General features: G+C 40.6%; 1 protein-coding gene across 1 annotated transcript in view; it reads right to left on the bottom strand.

Moving 5' to 3' along the window:
• Nucleotides 1–22,575, bottom strand: part of LOC121078243 (ephrin type-B receptor 5) — a 93,424-nt gene that overhangs the window by 33,548 nt on the left and 37,301 nt on the right. Inside the window, exons 5-6 of the mRNA XM_040574184.1 lie at nt 9,563–9,718; nt 5,220–5,558 (exon numbers count right to left, since the gene is read on the bottom strand). Of these exons, the coding sequence (XP_040430118.1) occupies nt 5,220–5,558; nt 9,563–9,718 (495 nt within the window). The remainder of the gene's footprint in view (nt 1–5,219; nt 5,559–9,562; nt 9,719–22,575) is intronic.

The raw sequence follows: 22,575 nt of genomic DNA on the forward strand, positions 1-22,575 counted from the left end.
TATGGACCTCCTACTTCTACCTTCTCAGAAAGCTTCCATCTTCATTGAAAGAGTTGCTGAAACCTGCAATGTGAAAACAAGCATATTCATTCCCTGCTTATGCTGCAGAGAATTAAATCCCAGTCACACCTGGCCAAATCTTCTGAAGACAACAAAGTTGACTAATGTCAAAAAAAAAAATATTTCAAGAGTATTTTTCCTATACAAGAGGAAGACAATAGAGTTGAATTCTTAGGGAACTTGAGTGCTCAAGGTTGGCAATTAGGATCATAAATAAACAACTTGTTACTTTGGGAGTTAGTGTAATTCATCCAGTGGATGATGAACACAGAGCTCATACATCGTTTGCTTTACCTGTTTGTTTTAGCCTGGCAAAACACAATAGTATTTATTTTTTTGTCTACAGCACTCTTCCATACCTCTTTGGAAAAGCAGACAACTTCAAGCAAATTTTCCTGATCAGCTCATCCATTTGCCCTTGTAAACTCAAAAACATCATACTCGGAGTTTAAGTCTTCCCTCCTCTCCACCATAAAATCTTCTGTTGGGTCCTTTGAAATTTCCTTGCATTACCCCTAACTGTCCTTTTCCCCATGCAACTTATTACACAAACCTTCAGACTCTCTACCTTTTACTTATGCAGTTCTACACATTTTTGATATTGCCAGGTCCCACTGCTCTGAATCCAGCTCTTGCAGAAGGCTGCTACCTACCTTTTCACAGGTACATGGCAGCCTCATCACATCACCTTTATCCTCATATATCTGTTAGCTCTTATAATGTCCATATTTCATCAAAAATTCTACTTGCCTTTAAAAGTCTTCAGGGACAACATTTGAGTCTCTGCTGTCTTTGTCCCTTCATCTTCTTGCTAGAAATGCAACAACTGCCTGAATGAATAAGTTCAGAACAGTATAGCTCTGGCAACAGACATTATTACATGCCTCAGTTGAAGGTATAAGAAAAAAATGGACAGGCAGTTACAGCTGTGCACAGAGAATTTTTTTTTTCACAGTCCTTTAAATGAAAAACTGAATTCTGTCCTGAGGCATGAGATGAAGCAGTTGTTTACCATGATGAATATACTTGAAGATGTGATTTATTTTTATTTTTTTGATTTTTGAATAATAAGGTGATTGGCTTTTAAGTTCTGTGGTTTCTCTTTGTCAAGTTCTCCTTTTCCAAAAAGCAATTTCATAAATAGCCTTTCTTCATGCAGTTTGTGCTATCCGGAATGGCCTCCTAACATCTTTCCACATATCCTGACCCTTCTGTAACTATTCACCCTCAGCACTTCAAACATGAGCTGAAAGTAATTCCCTTTTCTCGTCTCACCTGTGGGATAGTTTTTTCCTTCTGGTAACTTGCCTCAGTGAATATGTCATATTATTACTATCCAAACAGTTTTCAGGTAACTTTTGCTATAAAAGGTTGTCTTATTTAAAAAATGAAATCTTATATTAAGGAAAGTTTTTCTACGCCAGCCCTTGTTATTCTATCTTGAAAAACATAGCCACTGAAGAGTAGGAACATCATAATCAGGCCATCACCGAAAATGTGACTGTGTAACTAGAGGATTCTATCATACTTTGAATCAGGGTTAGCAGACTGTTAGGGATAAGGAGAGTCTTAGATGAACAGTGTTTTGGAGACAAAAATGAAGAGCAAATAGGTAGCAGGGAAAAAGACAAGAAAAGAAGAAATAAAGAAAATAAAGAAATAAATAGAAAGGGAGGAGAGGAGGGGAGGGGAGGGGAGGGGAGGGGAGGGGAGAAAATAACTATTCCAGGGCATAATATTGCCTAAGGTATCTCTAACAAAGAGGCAGAGTGTGGGGAAGTGTATTTTTTGGATCAGCAAATGAAGGAACACAGAGAACTCTAACTGCTGTGTGAATAAGTACCACATTCAGAAGCTGCCAGCACTGAAGGGTCTTTCTTTTGCCACCTTTAATATAATAGAAACCAAATTTATGATATGGCCATCTTTCTCCAATTTGCTTTCTTTCACCCTTCATGCCCTTCTGTCCCTCCTTGTCTCTTCGAGAACATTAAGAACCTGAAATGTTCATCTTTGTTTGTGCAATAATAATTGCTAAAATAATAATAACGACAAAAGTAACCTAAAGCTGAAAAGCTGCTGAGGGGATTGAAGGGAGGGGGCAGGGATGAGAAAAGGCTGCATGACAGAGAAAGCAGGGCCTTGTTAGTATGAGCTGTCACTGTGAATTGAGGGTGGCTCATCTCAAGCACACTCCTAGCGATCTCATGGAAGAGCAAGAAAAAAAAAATGCAAACACAAGCAAGCCTTCCATTACACACTGCTGTTTCAGGACTCTGGCCTCCTGTCATTGAAGACTGCTTCAATGCACGAGAAACTCACCTTGGGGAGAGACATCCAAGAAACCTAACATGCTTAGACACAGTAAGAGACACCCAGAGGAATAGGAATGGTCTGAAAAGTCAAACAAAACCAAAAGAAAGCAGATTGGCTGACTCTAGGCAGGAGGGGAAAGAAGTTGCTCAATTAAATTACCCCAGAAATAGATGAAGAAGGCATACATGAGAAGCATGACGAAAATGAATTGTTCAGGGTGTTAATATGCCTATCTGAAGCAGAAGCCAAAGGATCTGCCTGAAATTACCATATGAATTACCAAGCCATATCTTTTACTGTAAACAAAAATTGACCACCCACTTGCAGCCAGACTCCTAAGGGGACCAAGTATCCTATCATATACATGCTCAATGTCTTTCAGGTAATGAATGGTTCGAAGGGAAGAAATAGACTTTGTTAAACCACTGGCATTTGCTAGCAGTAGGAAGTTGTTGGCATGTGTATATGCTCCCTTACTTTCCATAGCAAAGAAGAAACAGAAATCAAAAGATGTGATTTAACCAAGATAACAGTCTCACATCCAACCCTACAGCATTTCTTTTGAGCTTTACTGTTTTTGCAGGGGTATCTGCATCTTCAGTGTGGAATCTAATTAGGGTTTTATTTAACAGTTACACTTCTCTAAATGTTTACAGACATCTTCTGTCACTCAGTTCAAATTGTTCCCCCTTTTTCTCCTCCTTACCACATTACTCCTCATTATATCCTCTTAACCAAGCTGTATAAAACTCCTCTCCATACATGCTTTTACATGCTTATAAAGAAGAACACATGCTCAATCTCTCACTGTTGACATTTATCAGAACCATATGCATGTAGTTCTCTCCAGCTGCTTCTGTAAGTCGGTCCGTGTACAGGATATTTACAGAAATACAGAATTTACTTGATTCTATTCTTTCTTTTCTTCCATATATAAATCTTCTGTATTCTATCAATCAGTCTGACCTTCTCTACAATCCTTTTATCTCTCCCTTTCTTCTGACTGCCCACACATACTATTAGTACTTTAGTTCCTAGTCATCTTTCAGACTTAGGTCCTAGCTACAAGGATCACAACACTTTTGTGAAAACTGCAAGACATTTAAAAATTTCTGCCATGTAAAAGACAAAAAAATCTTTCTTTCCTATTGACAGAAGAAAAATATTTCAAGACCATTTATCAAAGCAGCAAGGTTAAAAAGGCAATAACAAAGTACAAGTAAACACAAAACATGTAGAAGAACCTAGAGCAGCTCCAATAAAATAGCTATGGTGATTGTTTCTGGATCCTTTGTCAAAATTCAGTTTAAAATCTTCCTAAGAACTTTAAGAACTGTAGTTTTCATATTCATTTATGACTCACTCAGCTATATGATATTAACATGTGCTATCCCAGGGTCATGTGTATTTAGGTGATGAATAAATATTATTATGTATATTCTTTCTTGTTATACAGTGCCTATCTTTATTCTTTATCTGTATCTTCATCTTTAGACAGTGCCTATCTGTCAATTTTCTACCTCCTTACTTTAATAAGCAGGAATGCAAAAGGTGAACAGATTTGATGAAACACAACACTACTTTTTTCGAGTATGAAATTGTAGAATAATTGCTGGAAGTGACTTATTGAGACTAATGGTATGTGCACATCTTAAAGGAAGGTATGGCATTGAGGAAACTTCCAAGGTGAGATAGATATGCAAAGGAGCTGTTCCATGATAGTCCCCTTGGCAACACAACCTGCAGCCTTAGATATTGGCAACAAGAGAGGAGCTTGATGTGCTGTCTCTAAAAGAAATCACATGGAGGGTGGAGCAGAGTGGAGACACTGTGTCCAGGCTCTGTGATATCACCACAGGGATGAGGAACTTCATGGTACTATGGAACTGAGAAATTGCATAGCCAGCCCAGAGCCAGTTGTTTTCCATTTTTTGTCAAAATCATGTCCTCTAGGTGAACTTTGCTCATTATAATCTCATTATAATAGAATCTTAGAACCCAAAGAACTTGTGCTCCTGTTGCTTCAATAAACTTCACCGGTCATTAATCTACTCGACTGAAGGTCTATCGCACTATTTGTGCAGCCATGATCATGGTAATCCAATATATGGAATGTGACTGGACTTATAGTGCCAAATTGGGCATCACTCAGAATCTAAGCCCAGATGCCCCCAGCCCCTTTGATATCTGAGGACAAGCTGGAATGCAAGGTGATTTAGTTCCTGCCAAACTTCTTTATCCTTTAATGAAACAGAACTGAAATGAGGGAAATGGAAGGTGGTGTACAGGAACAATAAAAGGTGGAAAAGCTGAGTAACTCAGAACATAGACAAAAAAGAAAAGTGAAGAGGTGAAAAATGCTAGAAATACTCTATAAAGTATAAGAAGATGAAATGGAGAAGAGTAGGATGTAGAGAAGGTGTAGAGAAGATGAAAAAAAAATTAAGAAATGCTCTCTAAGAGCTGCTGTGGCAAGCTAATGCTCAGAAAATCTGCATCAAGCCCTGATCGTGTCTCCCATCTCGCACAACGAAGCTACATGCTTTCTCCGAGCCACAGAGCTACATCTCCCATTGCTATATTCTCCAGGGCAGATTCTGCCTCAACAACTCCTCCCCATGTACATCAGCTGATAAACTCATTATTTTGTGCCAAGAGGAAAGAAAGGAAAGCCCACTCAACAGAAAGCAAGAAAGAGAAGGGCAGAGGTGAAATCATGGAACTGGCACGTTAAGATAAAAAGCAGGCACAACACAGAAAGCTTCAGGATGTAAAACATAAAAGCGAATCAGATGAGAGACAGACATGGAAATTTTGGTTCTCAGATAGAAGGGGTTCCTCACCTGACTGGTTGGTGCTAACATTGATGGTGGCATAATGGGGTGCTTCTGAACTCAACTCAGTCACCAAGTTGACAGCCTGGATCTCAAAGGTGTACTGTACATGGGCCAGCAGGTTGGAGACCTGCACACGACTTTCTGTCAGGCCCATTTGGCGTGGTTCAAATTGTACACTGTCTCCACAGCGCACACAGGGTCCTGGAGAACCTGTTGGGCATACTTTGCAGATGACATTGAAGAAAACATCCTTGCGGCCACCCAGATCCTTGGGAAGGCGCCAGGTCAGGAGAACATTGGAGCCAACAATTTCATAGCTAAGGTCATGGGGAGCAGAGGGAACACCTAGAAGACAGAATGAAAGATAAAAATCCTATGAAAGCATGAGAAAGAAGTGGAGGAGTGAAGAAGACAAAGAAGGGGGAAAAACAGAAGAACAAGTTACTTTTTCTTCTTCTTTCTCTTCTCTAGCTGTTTCTCTGTACAAGGTTAAGAAAAACATATTCTTTGCTACATCATATACACATACATGCTGGAGCAGCCACACTAACACATTTTAGGGACACAGAATTGACAAGAAAGGTCTTTGTTTCAAGAGTGTGACTTTCATTTTTCCCTAAAAGAATAGCCAGTGTTTAAGAAACCTCCAAGCCTTTGAAACACTGAGTTTTGCACCTTAATAAAGATTTGTCTCTAATGAGACCTCTAGATCTCTCCTTTGGCACCTAATACCTCTGAATTCTCCCAGACCTTAGTTAGACTGTTCCATCAGTTGCGGGATCTGAACCCCACTTACCCTACAGTTATTCCTGCTGCAAGCCAGGCATCAGGAATAAAATCTGGCAGCAGAAAAAACAGCTCATTCTGTGCATTTGCCACTTGCCCTGTCAGAGACAGTGAAGAGAAGGCAGAAAATGCAGAAGGTGAGAAGATTACATGGGGATAAGAATGGGACAAGACATTGGAAGCTAGACAGTGAAAAGCTCAGAAAGGTAGAAATAAGTAGCAGAGTTGCACTGCTCAACTTAGGCATGAAGATGATGTGATTGCCGAGGCGATCACCAAGGTGACCGGCTCCAGGGCAGACACGTTCTGCAACGAAGCAGGGGGTCGCAGTGTGCAGGGGGTTCCCTACATCCAGGCCCCTCGAGGTAGCCAAGAGCACCCCTCCTCTATCGTACAAAGGCAGCCCCTGGGGAGTGCCAGTGACCATGAGTGAGGCAGTGGTGTGGCTCTCTATATTACAGAGTGTTTCAATGTTGTTGAGCTCAGGGTTGGGAATGATAACGTAGAGTCCCTATGGATAAGGATCAGGGGGATGGTCAACAAGGCGGACATCCTGGTGGGGGTCTGTTATAGACCGCCAAACCAGGATGAAGAAATGGATGAGGCATTCTACAAGCAACTGGTGAAGTTGTGCAATCACCAGCACTTGTTCTCATGGGGAACATTAACTTCCCGGACATATTCTGGAAAGAAGAGGCAGGCAACTCGGGGAGAGTACAAGGACATAGCCAGAATATGCAGAAAGAAAATCAGAAAGGCTAAAGCCCAGCACAGGCTTAACTTAGCCACTATGGTTATGGATAACAAAAAGTGTTTTTGCAAATATAATAATGGTAGGAGGACATCCAAGGAGAATCTCCATCCTATACTGGACATAGGGGGAACATGACTACTACGGATAAGGAAAAGGCTGAGGATCTTAATGCCTTTTTTATATCTGTCTTTACTAGCCAGACCACTTATCTTTGGGAGTACTCAGCCTCACAACCTGGAAGTCTGGGATGGGGAGCAGAAGAGACCCCCCCACAGTTCAGGTGGAAACAGTTAAGAGACCTGCTGCTCCACCTGGACTGTCACAAGTCCATGGGGCCAGATGGGATCCACCTGAGGGTGCTGAGGGAGCTGGTGGATGTGATTGCCAAGCCGCTTTCCATCATCTATCAGCAGTCTATCAGCGGAGAGGTCCCGGATGACTGAAGTCTTGATAATGTGATGCCCATTTATAAGAAGGGCCGTAAGGAGGAGCCGGGGAATTATAGGCCTGTCAGCCTGACCTCGGTGCCAGGAAAGGTGATGGAACAGGTCATCTTGAATGCAATCACACAGAATAAGCGGGACCACCGGGGGATCAGGCCCAGTCAGAACGGTTTCATGAAAGACAAGTCCTGCCTGACCAACCTCATCTCCTTCTATGACCAGGTAACCCACCTGGTGGATGAGGGAAAGGCTGTTGACGTAGTCTAACAGCAAATCTTCAACAAGGTCTTTGACACAGTCTCCCACAGTATTCTGCTGGAGAAGCTGGCAGCCCATGGTTTGGACTGGTACACTCTTCTCTGGGTTAAAAACTGGCTGCACAGCCAGGTCCAGAGAGTAGTGGTGAACGGACTGAAATCCAGCTGGTGACCGGTCGCCAGTGGTGTTCCCCAGGGGACGATGTTGGGGCCCATCCTCTTTGATATCTTCATTGATAACTTGGATGAGGGAATTGAGTACACCCTCCATAAGTTTGCAGACAACACCAAGCTGGGGGGAAGTATTGATTTGCTGGAGGATAGGAAGGCCCTGCAGAGGGACCTGGACGGGTTAGATCCATGGGCAGAGGCCAGTGGGATGAGGTTCAACATGGCTAAGTGCCAGGTCCTGCACTTTGGCCACAACAACCCCATGCAAAGCTACAGGCTTGGTGCAGAGTGGCTTGAAAGCTGTGCAGAGGAAAGGGATCTGGGGGTGCTAGTTGATGCTCACCTGAACATGAGCTGACAGTGTGCCCAGGTGGCCAAGAAAGCCAACAGCATCCTGGCTTCTATTGGAATAGCGTAGCCAGCAGGATTAGGGAGGTGATCGTTTCCCTGTACTATGCTCTGGTGAGGCCGCACTTCGAGTACTGTCTTCAGTTTTGGGCCCCTCACTACAAGAAAGACATCGAGGCCATACAGCATGTCAAGAGAAGGGCTATGAAGCTGGAAAAGGGCCTGGAACACAAGAACTATGAGGAATGGCTGAGGGAACTGGGGTTGTTTAGTGTGGAGAAGAGGAGGCTCAGTGGTGACCTTATTGCTCTCTACAACTACCTCAAAGGAAGTGTTGGGGAGCTGGGGATTGGCCTCTTCTCACAGATAACTAGCGATAGGACTAGAGGGAATGGCCTGTAGTTGTGCCAGGGGAGGTTCAGATTGGAAATTAGGAGAAATTTCTTCTCAGAAAGAGTAGCTCAGCATTGGAATAGGTTGCTCAGGGAGGTGGTAGAGTCACCATCCCTGGGAATGTTTAAGGAAAGGTTGGATGTGGTGCTTAGGGACATGGCTTAGTGCGTGACATTGGTGGTAGGGGTATGGTTGGACCAGATGATCTTGGAGGTCTTTTCCATCCTTAATGATTCTATGATTCTATGGAGACAAAGACAGAAAAGGCAGGGACATATATATTGAGCTCTGTAGCAGGGAGGGGTAAGGGAAATGTGATTTACAGGACACTTCCCTCCAAAGGCTTCAGTGAGATCCACGAATCCTCATTCTCACTATACCCTTATTATCGGCAAACATCTATGAAACCTATAGACAAAGCCTTTTGTCTGTTTACTATTGATCAATGGAAAGGATTATACTTTTTGAATATTTCCACTAGCTGTATCTTCCTGTGGACTCTTATTCCCCCAGAACATGCCAGAAAATTCCCCCCAAAGACTGGTTAAAATATGTATTCGTGAGAAGATGAAGCGATTTGTATTGTGGTATAGTATTTAATAGTATAATCACATACCAGTTTTCCCCAAGGGTTCTTATTGCAACCAATGCAAAGGATATATAACTGCTCAGGAAAAAAATGCCTGTGAAGTTAAGATTGCTTGATGTTGCTGAAGATGGATTCTGTGCAGTGTACAAAGGAAGGGATTACAGAAAACAAAACAAAACACATTTCCTAATTTCTGAGTGTTTAACTTCACAGATGTAGAGTGACTGTAAGTTGCTTTAGGATGTGAATTCATTCCTTGTCACTTCGAAAAAATTCATGAGTGATTCTTGATGTATTATTTAAATTAGATTTTGAGTGCTCATCATTAACCCTACTTCATTTTCTGGGGTTAATTACTTGCTTGACCTATTAATGTTCATAATCATTGACTGTGAAAAGTTATAACTGATGAGATAAGCCAATGAGAAAATTAATCCTTTCCATAAGTACAATTTGAATTCTACATAGTAAATATGGTCTTCACATCTCCAGTGTGGTCTATTGGTCATGAAAAGAGATGGTTTGGAACTCCCATGAATCATTCAGGCAAATTTCCCCTCATTAACTGCCCTTCTCCCTGCATTCAAACACTCCATTCAAATACTTACCAGTGCAGGGAGCATCAGAATTGTCAGAAGCAGATCGGTAGAAGTGGTTCTGACACACACATTCACTGGAACCTGGCAGCGGAGCATGGCTGTGGGCAGGGCAGAGATGGCAAGGGTCGTCTCCCACAGACACTTTAAAGGAACCAAGGGGACAGGCTAAGGGGAGGAAAATGAGACAGTCAAGAGCAGGAAACACATTATTTCAGATTCCAAAAACAATGCAATCTTATTTACATTTAATTCATGCTGCTACTGTTGGAAGAATTTGTTACACAGGTTATCTAATGCAGGTTTCCTTGCTTCATGGCTATACAGACAATACCAGCTCTGGGCTGGAGCATGCATTGTTAAAGTTGCAATTTCAAACTAGTTTATTTTATTCTACACAATAGGTACTTAAATTGATTCACTGTCAGATGAAAGAGAATCAGTCCAGAGACAGCTTTGGCCATCTGAAATAATTGTCTTCTCCTTACTTACCCAAAGAGCATTAGCATTGGAGAAGCCAAACTGCACAGTCATGTCATCTGTCTGGAAATAGCCATGACCATCCGCACCTCCTTTCCCCGACCCAACACAGCCACAAAAATGGATTTTTTTTATGCTGCCTTAGACAGTTTAATTGCTTAAAGTAATGTAAGATACCATGATTTTTTGATTTTGCATCAAAATGAAGAGCCAGAACGAAGATATGCAGTCCTAATTGTTTTTCTGTAGGTCTGGACACTTCCCAGTAATGGATAGAAGCTTCTTAAACTAGTCAAGTTTAATCTGCAAATGCATAGGACCATGCCTATGGAAAAAGCTGAAACAAGGGGGGAAATCCAACATTCAGGGAAAGAAAATTAAAGAAAAAAAAAAGGTTAACAATATGGGAGTATAATACATTCTAGGTTCAGCAAAGATGCTGTGCTGAATAACATAGCAGAAGGTGCTTGGATCTTGCACTGAAGTAGTAGGATAGAGGTTTTGTAATTTTAATGCAGGTTTTATGTAAGTTTTCTAAAGCTGCTTTTGTATATATATAGACAGAATTTTTACATGCAATGGACTAACTAGCTCTGGTGAATGTTCTTTCATGGACTGACATTTGTTTAGTTAGTTTCACAATAAAGCACATTTCCAGGGAATGGGAAGCTTTCAGATAGACCCCAAGTGAATGTTTGATTTCAGAAGACACATAGTAATGCTGCTTTCTCCTTTCAAGAGAAGAACTGTCCTAGCAATTACCATAAGGAGAAGAATCCAAAGGATCGTGAATAGCAAAAAAATCATATTTCAAAGAGAACTGTGTAAAAGAAGAACATTGTGTGCAGATGTTAACATGAAGTTAGGATATCTTAATGAATATTTTGAAATGGAACACCACACCAGAAGCTAAAGAATTAATCCATCTGGTAATTACTTACTATGACAAAGGAAAGGAGACTTCCACCTCCTATAACAATTATTTGGAAATTATTTCTAACACATATAAGTGTTGAGTGGCCATTTATGCATCTTCCTTAACAAATAAACGACTTCAGAAAAACAAAGTAGCTTGCTTATCTGTCCTTCTCATTTGTGTCCAATTCTCTTTGCTTTGGGTTCTCCAAGTCTGTTTGGGAATTTCTGATGTATACTTTGGGCCTGTGGAGATGCAAACCTTAACAAAGCTGAAAAGGTTACAGCCACATTCTGGACATAACAGCCAATAAACAATATCTATAGAGTCCTGTCAGCTTTAACTCTCATATTACTTCATCTTCTCTGTTGGAAGTCTTCTGGCTGCAGAATAACCTCCACGTGTATTGTGACAGAATGTTAAGTCCTGGAACAGTCAGACCATAACAGGGACTTCAATAATGCTGAATCATAGCATTGGGATAGGAGGACACTGAATCTTCCCAACACATGAAAAATTACAACATTCAGTGGGTAATACATTGCCATATAGAATGAAAGGGAGAAGAAGAGATTGCAATTTTGCATACGATGGTAAGTCTGCTCAGCCCTGCTGAGGCCACACCTCGAGTATTGTGTCCAGTTCTGAGCTCCCCAGTACAAGAGGGACATAGAACTACTGGAGTGAGTTCAAAGGAAGGCTGTTAAGATGATTAGAGGGCTGGAGCATCTGTCGCACGAGGACATGCTGAAAGAACTGGGCCAATTTAGCCTGGAAAAGAGAAGACTGAGGGGAGACCTCATTCATGTATATAAATATCTGAGGGGAGGGTGTTGAGAGGATGGAGCCGGTCTCTTTTCAGTTGTGCCCAGCAACAGGATGAGAGGCAATGGGCACAAACTGAAGCACAGGAGGTTCCGGCTGAATATGAGGGGGCACTTCTGTACTGTGAGGGTGACAGAGCACTGGAACAGGTTGCCCAGAGAGGTGGTGGAGTCTCCTTCTCTGGTGATATTCAAAACCTGCCTGGATGCCATCCTGTGCCACGTGCTGTAGGTGATCCTGCTCGGCAGGGGGGTTGGACTTGATGGTCTTCAGAGGTCCCTTCCAACCTTGGCCATTCTGTAATTCTGTGAAAAGAGCAAGTGCCTTTGCCTTCAGACTTTTATCCAGCAGAAAGTCAAATTATTTTCATATAGAAAGTTCTGTCCCTATGCTCCTATGAGAAAAAATAAAAAGGAAATAAGAATTTTCCACTTTATGAAGTGTATCCCCTTCATTCATTCATTCAGTTTAAGACTCTGCTAACAGTCACAGATGTGAAGTATAATTTTCACATTTCTTGGCAAGTACATCTGTACTGACACTATGAGCATTACCAATGGGAAGTTCTCTTCCAACATTATAAATAAATGGTAAATGAAAATTTACCATTTTCTTGGGTCTTCTGTATTTATTTCAAATCTGAGAATGCTAAACTGAACATGAATGTTGTTGTGGTTTTTGTTTCTTTTTTTCTTACAAGTAATTCTCATCCATATTTTCTTGCATCAAACTGCTTGCGCAGGGGCATTAGATATGATGACCTCCAGAGGCCTTTTCTAAGCTCAGCCATTCCATGATTCTGTGATTTCTCTTGAACATAGGCAAATTAAAATGTCTGGTCAGATCACTCTGGTCCCAGCTGCCCCACTGTCAGAGTTTTCACCACATATACATGATTGTCAGAGGATGGGGAACAGTGAAAGGGAAAATTCTTGCCACTAGGAAACATCTCATTTCAGATGTTCAGAAGCAAAATGAGAATAGGATTGACAGGACCCCTCTGAGGGAGGAATCTGAAAAAATATGTTCAAACAAGATAAACAAAAAAGTGTAAAAAAATCAGTAGGGAAGAGACTCACGTGGTCAGTTCAACCCATATAACAGAAATGGCAGCTGGAGAGCTATTAAGAGGAGTACAGAACAACTTTGGAGGAGAGATCTCTCTGAAGTGGTTATATTGTCTGGTGAAACAAATTAATCACTACCCTGCTCTACATGAACCTATGATCCTATGATCTCATGCTGGTCTTTCCAGGAGAGAGGGCAAATACTGAGAAAGGATCGTGCTTTGAAACCCTTATTTCTGCCCACAGGGATTTCTACTGTCTAAAGTCAAGAAAACAAAACAAAACAAAACAAAACAAACAAAACCCACAGAAAATGAAATCATATAGCATACCTGAAGCTAAGTTGATTTGTAAAGATTAAACATGATTCACATATCCCCTACCTTCCTAATGCAAAGATAATTAGGGAAAAAAAATCAAATCAAAACAAAAAAAAAGCAAACAGACTATGACCTAAAATATCTAGTTACTCACATTTTGGCCAATATGGCAGAGGCTAAATTGTCTCCATGATCTCCATGTAGCTAAAGAATAGCCTCATGAATATGGTCAGGGACTACAGCTGTCACACACCTGCTTCCATCTGAACTCACACCCTTGCCTCTGTATCCAGTCAGGAAGATAGTTAAGTTTGTGAGCATCTTCATCCCTTTCCAAAATTGCCTAAGATACGCTGGCTCACTTCACTCAGCTCACAGATAGCAACAACAGTCATTCCCATGACATGTAGCATTTCCTGGCACTGCCTCAGTCCAGTCACTCTATAAAAAAGATATCAAAGGTTAAGTCTGAAGAAAAGAAAAAAAAATCCCTGGGACTCTAAATATGTAAAAGCTACCTTGTTTTAGTCCAGCAGTTATGGTGAGCCTAGGCTGTCTTTCCACAGTGTTCGGCTCTCTTTTGTTTCTGCAGGATTCCCTTCATCACACCATGAGATTTTTCACTTTTCATGCACCTTATATTCCTCTCTTAATGCAGATCTTGACATCATGTTCACTTTCTGTGGTCCTACAATCTCTGCAGACAACTACTGCACTCACTGGAGGCAGTCATAATGAATACCCAAGTTGAAGTGAACCCACCATCACTAAGACTAACATGTATTGCTTTAGTGAACATCACCATCTTAGGACCATCCCAGAGAAAGCCTGAACAAGAGCAGCTTCTCCTGAAACACCTCCACTGTGTGCCTGTAGAAAAACTTCACAAAAAACACAGGCCTTGTCACTTTGTCATCCCAAAGGCACCAGTACTTTCCAGGAAAAAAGAGAGTAGTACTGATTGATTGACGGTGTCTAATGTAAGGATAGAGGGTAGCAGAGCTAGCACCTCAAGGGACAGAAAAAGCTGTCACTTCCCATTAAGTCAAGGCTACTATGAAAGGTGAAGGCAGAGTCTGGACTATGCAAGAGCTTTTCTCTCAGTTTGTCTGAGCTATTTTTCACATCTTGGCACTGTGTCAGAATGCCACAACAGTTCAGTTGGTCACAGCTTGTCTCAGAGATGCTGACCCAATTTCCCTCAGCTCCACCCTAGAGCACTCTCTTCTGCTTTGCTTGCATTTGCCTGACTGCTCCATGGGGAAAAGTTCCACCTGGGAGGCTGGAGAAGCAGTTTCTGACAGACTTCTAACATCAAAACAGCAGAGAAAAGTTCTGGAATCATGGGGTATGTGTAGGAGGGGACAGAACAAGAACCAAAGAAGACGAGAGAAGAAAAGGCATAAAGAAAAGCTCACTTGGACAATAAGAGCTGACAGTAACGCTGAGAGCATAAAAAAAATACAGCAAGGAGAAGGACCAAGGACAGAAAGAAACTTCAACAGAGCTATATGCACCCCCAGTACCATTTTTTAGGGCATGGGATAGACATTAGGGTAATACTTGGACTTTTTGCACCCAGATATGATTTGGAAATGAGATGAGACTTAGGAGGACATTTAGAAGAGCATAAAATCACCCTCCTTTTGACTGAGATAGTCAAACGAGTTCTGTGGAGAAGATCTTTTCTCTACTCCTTAGGAGAAAGTCTCCATTTTAAAATGTGTCAGGTTTTTTGACTGTTCTAAAGCAAAACAGGCGTGTCTGGGAAAGACTGGTTTTGACTACAGTGTAGAAAGAGGATTTGTCCAGGTACTAGATTAACAAAGCTTTTTGGTCCATGAGAGGAGAGAAGGTCAATATATAAAAGTAAAGAGCAAGGCTCTTTTCATACATCCAGGGCATTGTTGCTGGTCCAGAAAACAAGATATACAGGAAAAGCTGCCCAACTCTTTCACACACATACATAATTCCCACAGCCACCTTTTCAGAACTGACATAGTACAAGACGTTCGCGTTGCAGTGTAAGGTAAAGTCAAAGAAACAATGCTGCATGGGATTTAACAGTTTTAATCAGATTATTCTCTCCAAGTCACCAATTTGCTTCTGGTTGCTGCCATACTATGAGAGAGAGCACAACGGTATTAGAGGACAACCCCTTGTGGAGGTCAGGTGGAAGGAACTCTTCTAAGGGCAGGAGGAATCTATTGGCTTTGATACTGGCTTTTGATACACTCAATAATCTGAAAATATTTGTCATTTAAATTGTACTTGTAGGATTGAATGAAAGCAGACAGGCCCCTAGAGTTATGGTAATATCGAGCAGAGATGCAGTTTTTAAAGATTGCATTGAAATAACTATATCCGGTTTTGGATCCCTCAAAGTTGTTGAAAAACAGGAGCAAGTTCAGCAGAGGGCCACTGAAATAGTTACACAGCTGGAGTACCTGCCCTGTGAAGAACCTGGAGAACAGGAAATCCAGAAGCAGCCTTCCAAAATCTACAAAGACTTTATTAGAAAGATAGAGCCAGGTTCTTCACATCCATGCACAGCAGAAAGATGAGAGACAACAGGCACAAACTGAAACACAAAAAGTTCTGACTGGATATAAGGAAGTCTTTACTACCATGAGGACCATCAAGCACTAGAAAAATTTACTTGGAGAGGTTATGCAATTTCTATTCCTGGAGATTTTCAAGACCATATTGAAAAAATGCTCTTGAGCAACCTGTCTGACCTTTTTTTGAGCCTGTTTTGAGCAAGAGGTTGGACAAGAGATATACATTCGTACCTGCCCAGATACTACTTTCTTCTCTAATCATTTGGAATATTTACACAAACATTTTACCACTGTCCTGTTACTTCAGTTTAAGATAGTGTTAGTGAGTCTTAGGACATGGTTTTGTTATCCGAAGGTTTGTGCCCAATGCACCTGGCCAAAAGGCACTGAGAATTGGAATCTAAGTGAAGGTCTATTAATTAATTAATTAATTCTGCAGAATCAGATGCTTGATGATCTTTTGCAAAGAAAGCACATTTCTTACTTAAAGTGCCATTATTTATACACACCTAACTTGTGAAATTATCTCTCTAGCTACTTCTGATTCGTTGTTTTAGTTCACCTAACTTATCTCTATTGAGCATGTGTGTTACAGAGGACCGGAGGGGGTGAACACCAAATCCCATATTTCCATACATTTCCATTTTGGTGGGTGCGGTTTTAAATATACTAGTGACCTTTAATGAGCAAAAGGTCAGTCTGGAATCTTCCTTCAGCTGTTTTCTTAATTCTTGTTTTCTTGCCTTCATCCCTTATCTGTTTTGCTTTTGCTAGCTCAAGACTACTGGTCTCCTTGTTTTCTTCAGCTCAGGACTACAGTTTCACATCACTAACTTATCTAATAATGACTAATCCTTGAAAAATCAGACCCTCACCCCTTTACTTGCATTGGATCTATACTGAATGTGTGGTTTCAAAGTGAGTCAATTCACCTGTCTGATCTGTTGGTAAAGTAGTTTAACAGATAAACACAGGTAAAGAAAAAAAAATTATTTGCCAATTGTCTGTGTTGTCACACTCTGAGGTTGTACAGTCACTAGATTCTGAGACAAGGGGTGATGGGTAGCCCTAAAGCAAAATGTCGGCAGGGAATGGATATTCAGCAGATTATAACACCATAATAATCACAGGAAATCATTACATATTGTTAGGGTTTAGACATATAAACTGTGTTTTACACTAGTATTTCATCAAAGCAATGATACACTGTGTGTGCTTGGCTACTATCAGTAAATATAAACTATTTTAAGGTACATTGAATTAAAGCATACTATGTCTGCTAATAATAAAAGCTAGGCATCTTTAAAAACATTAACAATATAGTAGATTTTAGATTTTGTTTTTTAATTTTCACTGATAGTAACCTCATGCCAATAAGACAAATGCCAAGGACAAAAGAATACTCAAAAACATTGTGTATGTTTTTTTTGCAAGTAAACAAAGGGACAGCCAACTGCCTCTTATGACAGTACCCAAAGTATCTTAGAAAGAAAAAAAAAAAGCACAAATAAGCAGGTTTCCCAAGAAGCTCAGAATTCAATCAAGACACAAAGAGAAGAGTAACAAGACTAAAAAAGAACACTGGGAAAAATTTAAGTATGATCAAGAATACACATATCAGAAAGATGATTCCTTTCAGTTTGTTTAGAAACAGTTAACAGGCTCAAATTTACTTTGAACAGCATTAGATTTCAGGAGAGATTTACATTAGGAATTATCTGTTTCTACAGCAAGAATGAATACTAGATGTGAGTATGAAAAATGAACAGAGCATCAAATCTGGCACTGGAGTCAAACCTGGAGGAATGAATGAATACAGGAGTATTTGAGGCATAGTATAGTAATAGCCCCCTAGGTTGATCTAGAGATTTATGGTTTCTACAGCTGTTTTGGTGGGGAAGAGATAGTGGGAAATGAAAGAAACATAAGGAGAGAAGAGTGGGTTGTTTTGGTTTTGCTTTATTAAAAAAGGGGGAAACTCAAATCAACTGAGATAAAACAGATTAAGTGACTGAGAACTGTTTCCTGACGAACTGCTGGAAAGAGGCCAGCTGAGTAAGGTAAAAGAGGCAAAGCTGACAAATTCTTAACTAGTTATACATTGTGAAGAGCATTAGGGAATGGGCTGTGTGAAGCAAAAAAGGTGAAATGAAAGGAAAGACTTGGGCTGGGAAAGAAGGGAATATGAGTACAGAGCAATTACTGGATAGAAGGAAAAGCACATGAAAAGTACATGAAAAGCACCAAAATGTGTGCATGTAGCAGAATAAACTTCAGGAGCTGAAGAAAGGAGCAATAAAGAAAAATAATATATAAGTACATAAATCTAGCACAAGATGCCAAGCAGTATTACCAAACATGAGTTTACTTCAAAGAAGTTTTCTCACTCAGGAGAGACTAAGAGCACTGGGTTTGTTCATTTTAAAGAAGAAAAGGCTGCTGGGGAAATCCTATTGCTGGGAGAATCTAACTGCTGGCATTAACCACCTAATGTGAGGATATAAAGACAGTGTAGGTGATATCAGTCAATAGCTAGCTCTGTTTCGTATTAAAGAGATAAATATGTTCTTTGAGGAAGGGCAAGATGACCCAGGCCTTGGAGATGTCTAAAGGATGATTAACTGAGGAACTGCTAAACAGGAAGACTATTATGTTGACATTCTTGAGGGAAACATTCTTGAAGGAAATTTATGCCCTTGAATACATCACCAATCAACATACATAAGGTGAATAGCTGGCTGAAAAACAAAGATTAGGAGTATTCTAATGTGAGCTATCCATGAACTACCTTCATTGTAATAGTCAAAAACACATCCCTAGGCTGGGAGACCCCAGCCCAACAATGGACCCTTCCTCTGAGGATGCACGGAATGATTCTGTCATGTCAGCAGTATGCTAACTATGTAACCAATTGGAGGCTAGGGGATTGTACAAATGTGGATATATTGATAAGTGTGAGAAAAATCTCAATAATTTTCTTCAGACAGGATCTTCTGTGAAGCTATTTTATTCGCAATTGCAATGGCGGGCATCCTGCAAGCAGGAGTGCACAGTAAAAGTTTATCATAACCTTATATTGCCTATTACCCGACACCTGATTTCTCCCGTTTCCTCATTGGCTGAGTACTACAGGTTCACAACCTACTCGACGCACTTCTATACCATATATGTACAATTTTATTTGACCAACCGTTAATTTCTCCTTTTCCTTTTTTTTTCCTTTCTCTCTCATGACTAGAGGGCCCATGATTTTTGCTTTTACTGATTTCGTATGGCTTATCCTGTTTTTCTTAGCTATCCTCCCTATTTTGGGACAGTGGGACCTTCCCCTTATCTGCTTAACATACTCCCCACTGCTATGCCGCACAATCACTTCTGAATATGCAAGGTTAGTGGAATTTTCCACTGCAAAAACACAACTTTGTTTCTCACATAAGGGTTTGTATAAAGAGTTGCATGGAAAGTCCTAACGTGTGCCAGCTTTGTGGGAAAACACCTGGTACCCACACTTGCACAATTCTGAAATAAACAATATCTCAACCCAGTGTGTGAATTGGCTCATTGCACACCAGGTAATGAATCCAAACTTTTTATCAGACAATGTAGGTAAAAGGTGGTAGGACATGATGCCACAGACACAAGTTGCAATAATCTCTTATTCTTACTACAATCTCCTGCTAGATAGGAAAAAGAAATTTCACCATGTCACAAAACATTGGGAACAGTTGCTGAAGGATGTTGTGGAATCTTCATCTTTAGGAATAATGACAACTAGACTAGAATAGACCTCGAGTGACCTAACACACTTTGGTCCTGCTGTGAGAGTGGGGTTCGAGCAGAGGATTTCCACAGGTCCCTGCAACCTAAATTATTATTTGGTTTTGTAGAAAGCATCTTTTAAGTGACTAAGATTTGAAAAAGGTTTATTGTATATATTTTATACTAGCAGCACATGCGTATTTCGTATCAGATTATTGAAGTTTGTGCTTTAACATAAATCTTAACATTTATTTAGGTTCCCAGATTTACAAAAAAAAAAAAAAAAAAAAAACCAAGCTGGTGAGGAAGGACATCTTTTCATAACACAAAAAATAATCATTCAATATTCTTCCCATATCAGCCCTCAAACAACTGTGTGCACAGTTATTAGCTCCTGCAATTATCAGTAATACAGTTGTGATTCCTTCTGCAATCAGAAGGGACTGCATGTGGTCACAAGAGACCTGCAATTTTATCCTCTCCAGCTGACTTCTTCATATATTCCTGCATCCTATGAAAGAAGAGCCTATAGCTACTACAGAAGCCAGGCAGATCTGTTTCTTCCTTAATACTCCTAGAAACATACAGTGAAAGAAGAGAGGAGAAATAACTGTGTGGTGGGTTAATCTTGGCAAACAGACAAATGCTCACCCAGCCACTCCTCTTCCTCAGCAAGACATGGGAAGAAAATAGGATGTGAATGTTTATGGATTGAGGTAAGACAGAGAATTGCTTACCGATTACAGGCAAAACTGAATTGGCTTGGGGAAAATTAATTTATAGCTGATTAAAAGAAATTTGGGTAGTGAGAAAAAAAAAAAGAAAAAAAAACAACAAACATTAAGACAACACCTTTCCATCCCCATCTCCCAAGCTTAACTTAACTCCTTCACTCTTCTACCCCACCTAAGCAGCACAGAGAAGAATGGAGGGTGTGCAGTCAGTGCATAGCAGTTTCTCTCTGCAGCTTCTTTCCTCACACACTTTTCCCCTGCCCCAGCATGGACTCTCCACAGGCTGCAGTTCCATCAAAAAATACCTATCTGCTCCAGCATGGAGTCTTCCAAAGGCTGCAGTGTGGGTATCTGCTCTGGCATGGATTCCTCCACAGGCTGCAGAGAATATCTGCTCTGGTGCCTGGACTACCTATCTCCTCTTCCTCCTGCTCTGACCTTGGTGTTCCCTCTGCTATTTCTCTCTTCCTATTCCCTCCTCCTCTCTCTGTCTGGTGTTTTCTGACCTTAAATATTGGTTGCCCAGAAGTGCCATACATATCCAATCAGCTCAGCTCTGTCCTGCAGTTGGCCATTGCAGAACCAACTGGAAACAGTTGTCTGGCATGGGAAATCCCCTAGCCTTTTCCAACAGAAGATACCCCTTCAGTCTCTACCACTACTAAAACCTTGCCACAAAAAGTCCCATATATTATGATACCCAACAAGGATATTTAGATCTCATGATCTGTATAGCTCCCTCCACTCCATCCCTTTCAAAATATGGTTCAATCTGTTTTCCTTCCTGTACTCCAACAATCTTTCCCTCAGACATCAAAACTGGATAAAGGGATAAAAGTCGATCCCCTGAGCTACAGAAACAGCAAGTGGATAGTTGGTCGGTAATTACAGATGTAGGGGTACACATATAGTAGTGGCACATTTTCAGTGATATGGGGCAAACATCATATTGGATACTACTATGGGACAGAATAGAAAAACAGACATAGAGCTTGATTGACAGAACTGCACAGGAATTAATTTGTATTTTGGACATGAGAAGGAAAAAAGAGAAATTCCATATTATTAAACTAATAGTTTTATTTCACTGACCTCAAGCTCACTTTACTTCTTCTTTTAAAAGTGTCAGCTTAGCACTTTTGTCAAGTAGTCATTTCTCTTTTTTCCCCACATTCTCATTTTTGAAATATTTTTTAAAAAATGTTTTAGTTGTGAATTCTGAGCACTATTTGCAAAAGTATCTGGTAACTTAAATCCCATGTGACTTTTAGATAAAAGCCCTGGATAAGCAGTGGGTACTGAATACCAAGAAATGTATCACATTGTAAACAGGTTTGTGGGGATGGAATCCAGGAACAACCATTTTCATTAATGAATCTGTCAATTTGAGAGAAGCCAATCAGTCCAGAATTTTGGGAACCAGTAATCTAGGATGGCCCAATCATCTAGAACTTTCCATTCTAGGCCCTCTGTATGGAAAAACCCTTAGAGTTGCACGAAACCCTGCAAGGCAAGGCACCCTGTTTATATACACCTACAGGAAGAAAATAAACCAGGATTTGAACCTTCATTTTCCCTCTGTAAACTGCCATTCTCTTCTCTGGCTGTTGAGCATGAGAAGAGGTCTACTTGGATATAGTGAAAAGTGAATCCCCCCCCCACATTACATCCTGTACCACCTGTAGGGTTAACTGCTCATGGATGTTATTTCACTTTTCTGATTAGCTGGAGAAATTTGCCATATAGTAAGAACCAACAGGCAGTCTTATGAAACAAATGAAAGAAAGAATATCTTAAGTCATGGTAGGGGTCAGGAAAGACAAAGTTATCTTGGAAAGGTAGCAGGAAAGACAAAGATATCTACTTTGAATGCTTCTTGTCAGATTCTTTGTACTAAATAAAGAGGTAACAGCTGGTCCAGACAGGACTCCGCAGGCTTCCATATGGTGAGGAGGAGGGATATGCCCACACACTCCTCTACCACAGCATAAGAGAACTTGCTTCTCCTTTCTATCCTATAGTTCACTCTTTAGTCTTGATAAAAAGAGCTTTATGCAGGATGTTCAGTAGAGATCTGCTCTTAGACTACTGCTTTTGCTATGTATTTCATAAAGAACACTATATATATCCCAGTGTCCTTTTGTTCACAGGAAGAACTGAGAATATACAGAGAGAAGTACTGGAAAGGACTCCGTGCAAAGATAATACGTAAGCAAGAGTACAAAGTACACTAGCAGAACGTGGCTCCATTCAGACAAGACAGCAACATGTTTTTAGCAGAAGAGGATATGAGGAATGGCCATCAAGCCAGAAGATTTTGCGAAAAACATGAGGAGAAAAATTATCTTCTAACTTTCAAGTTG

The sequence above is a fragment of the Cygnus olor genome, chromosome 1 (assembly GCF_009769625.2).
Source record: "Cygnus olor isolate bCygOlo1 chromosome 1, bCygOlo1.pri.v2, whole genome shotgun sequence".
NCBI classification, from domain to species: Eukaryota; Metazoa; Chordata; class Aves; order Anseriformes; family Anatidae; genus Cygnus; species Cygnus olor.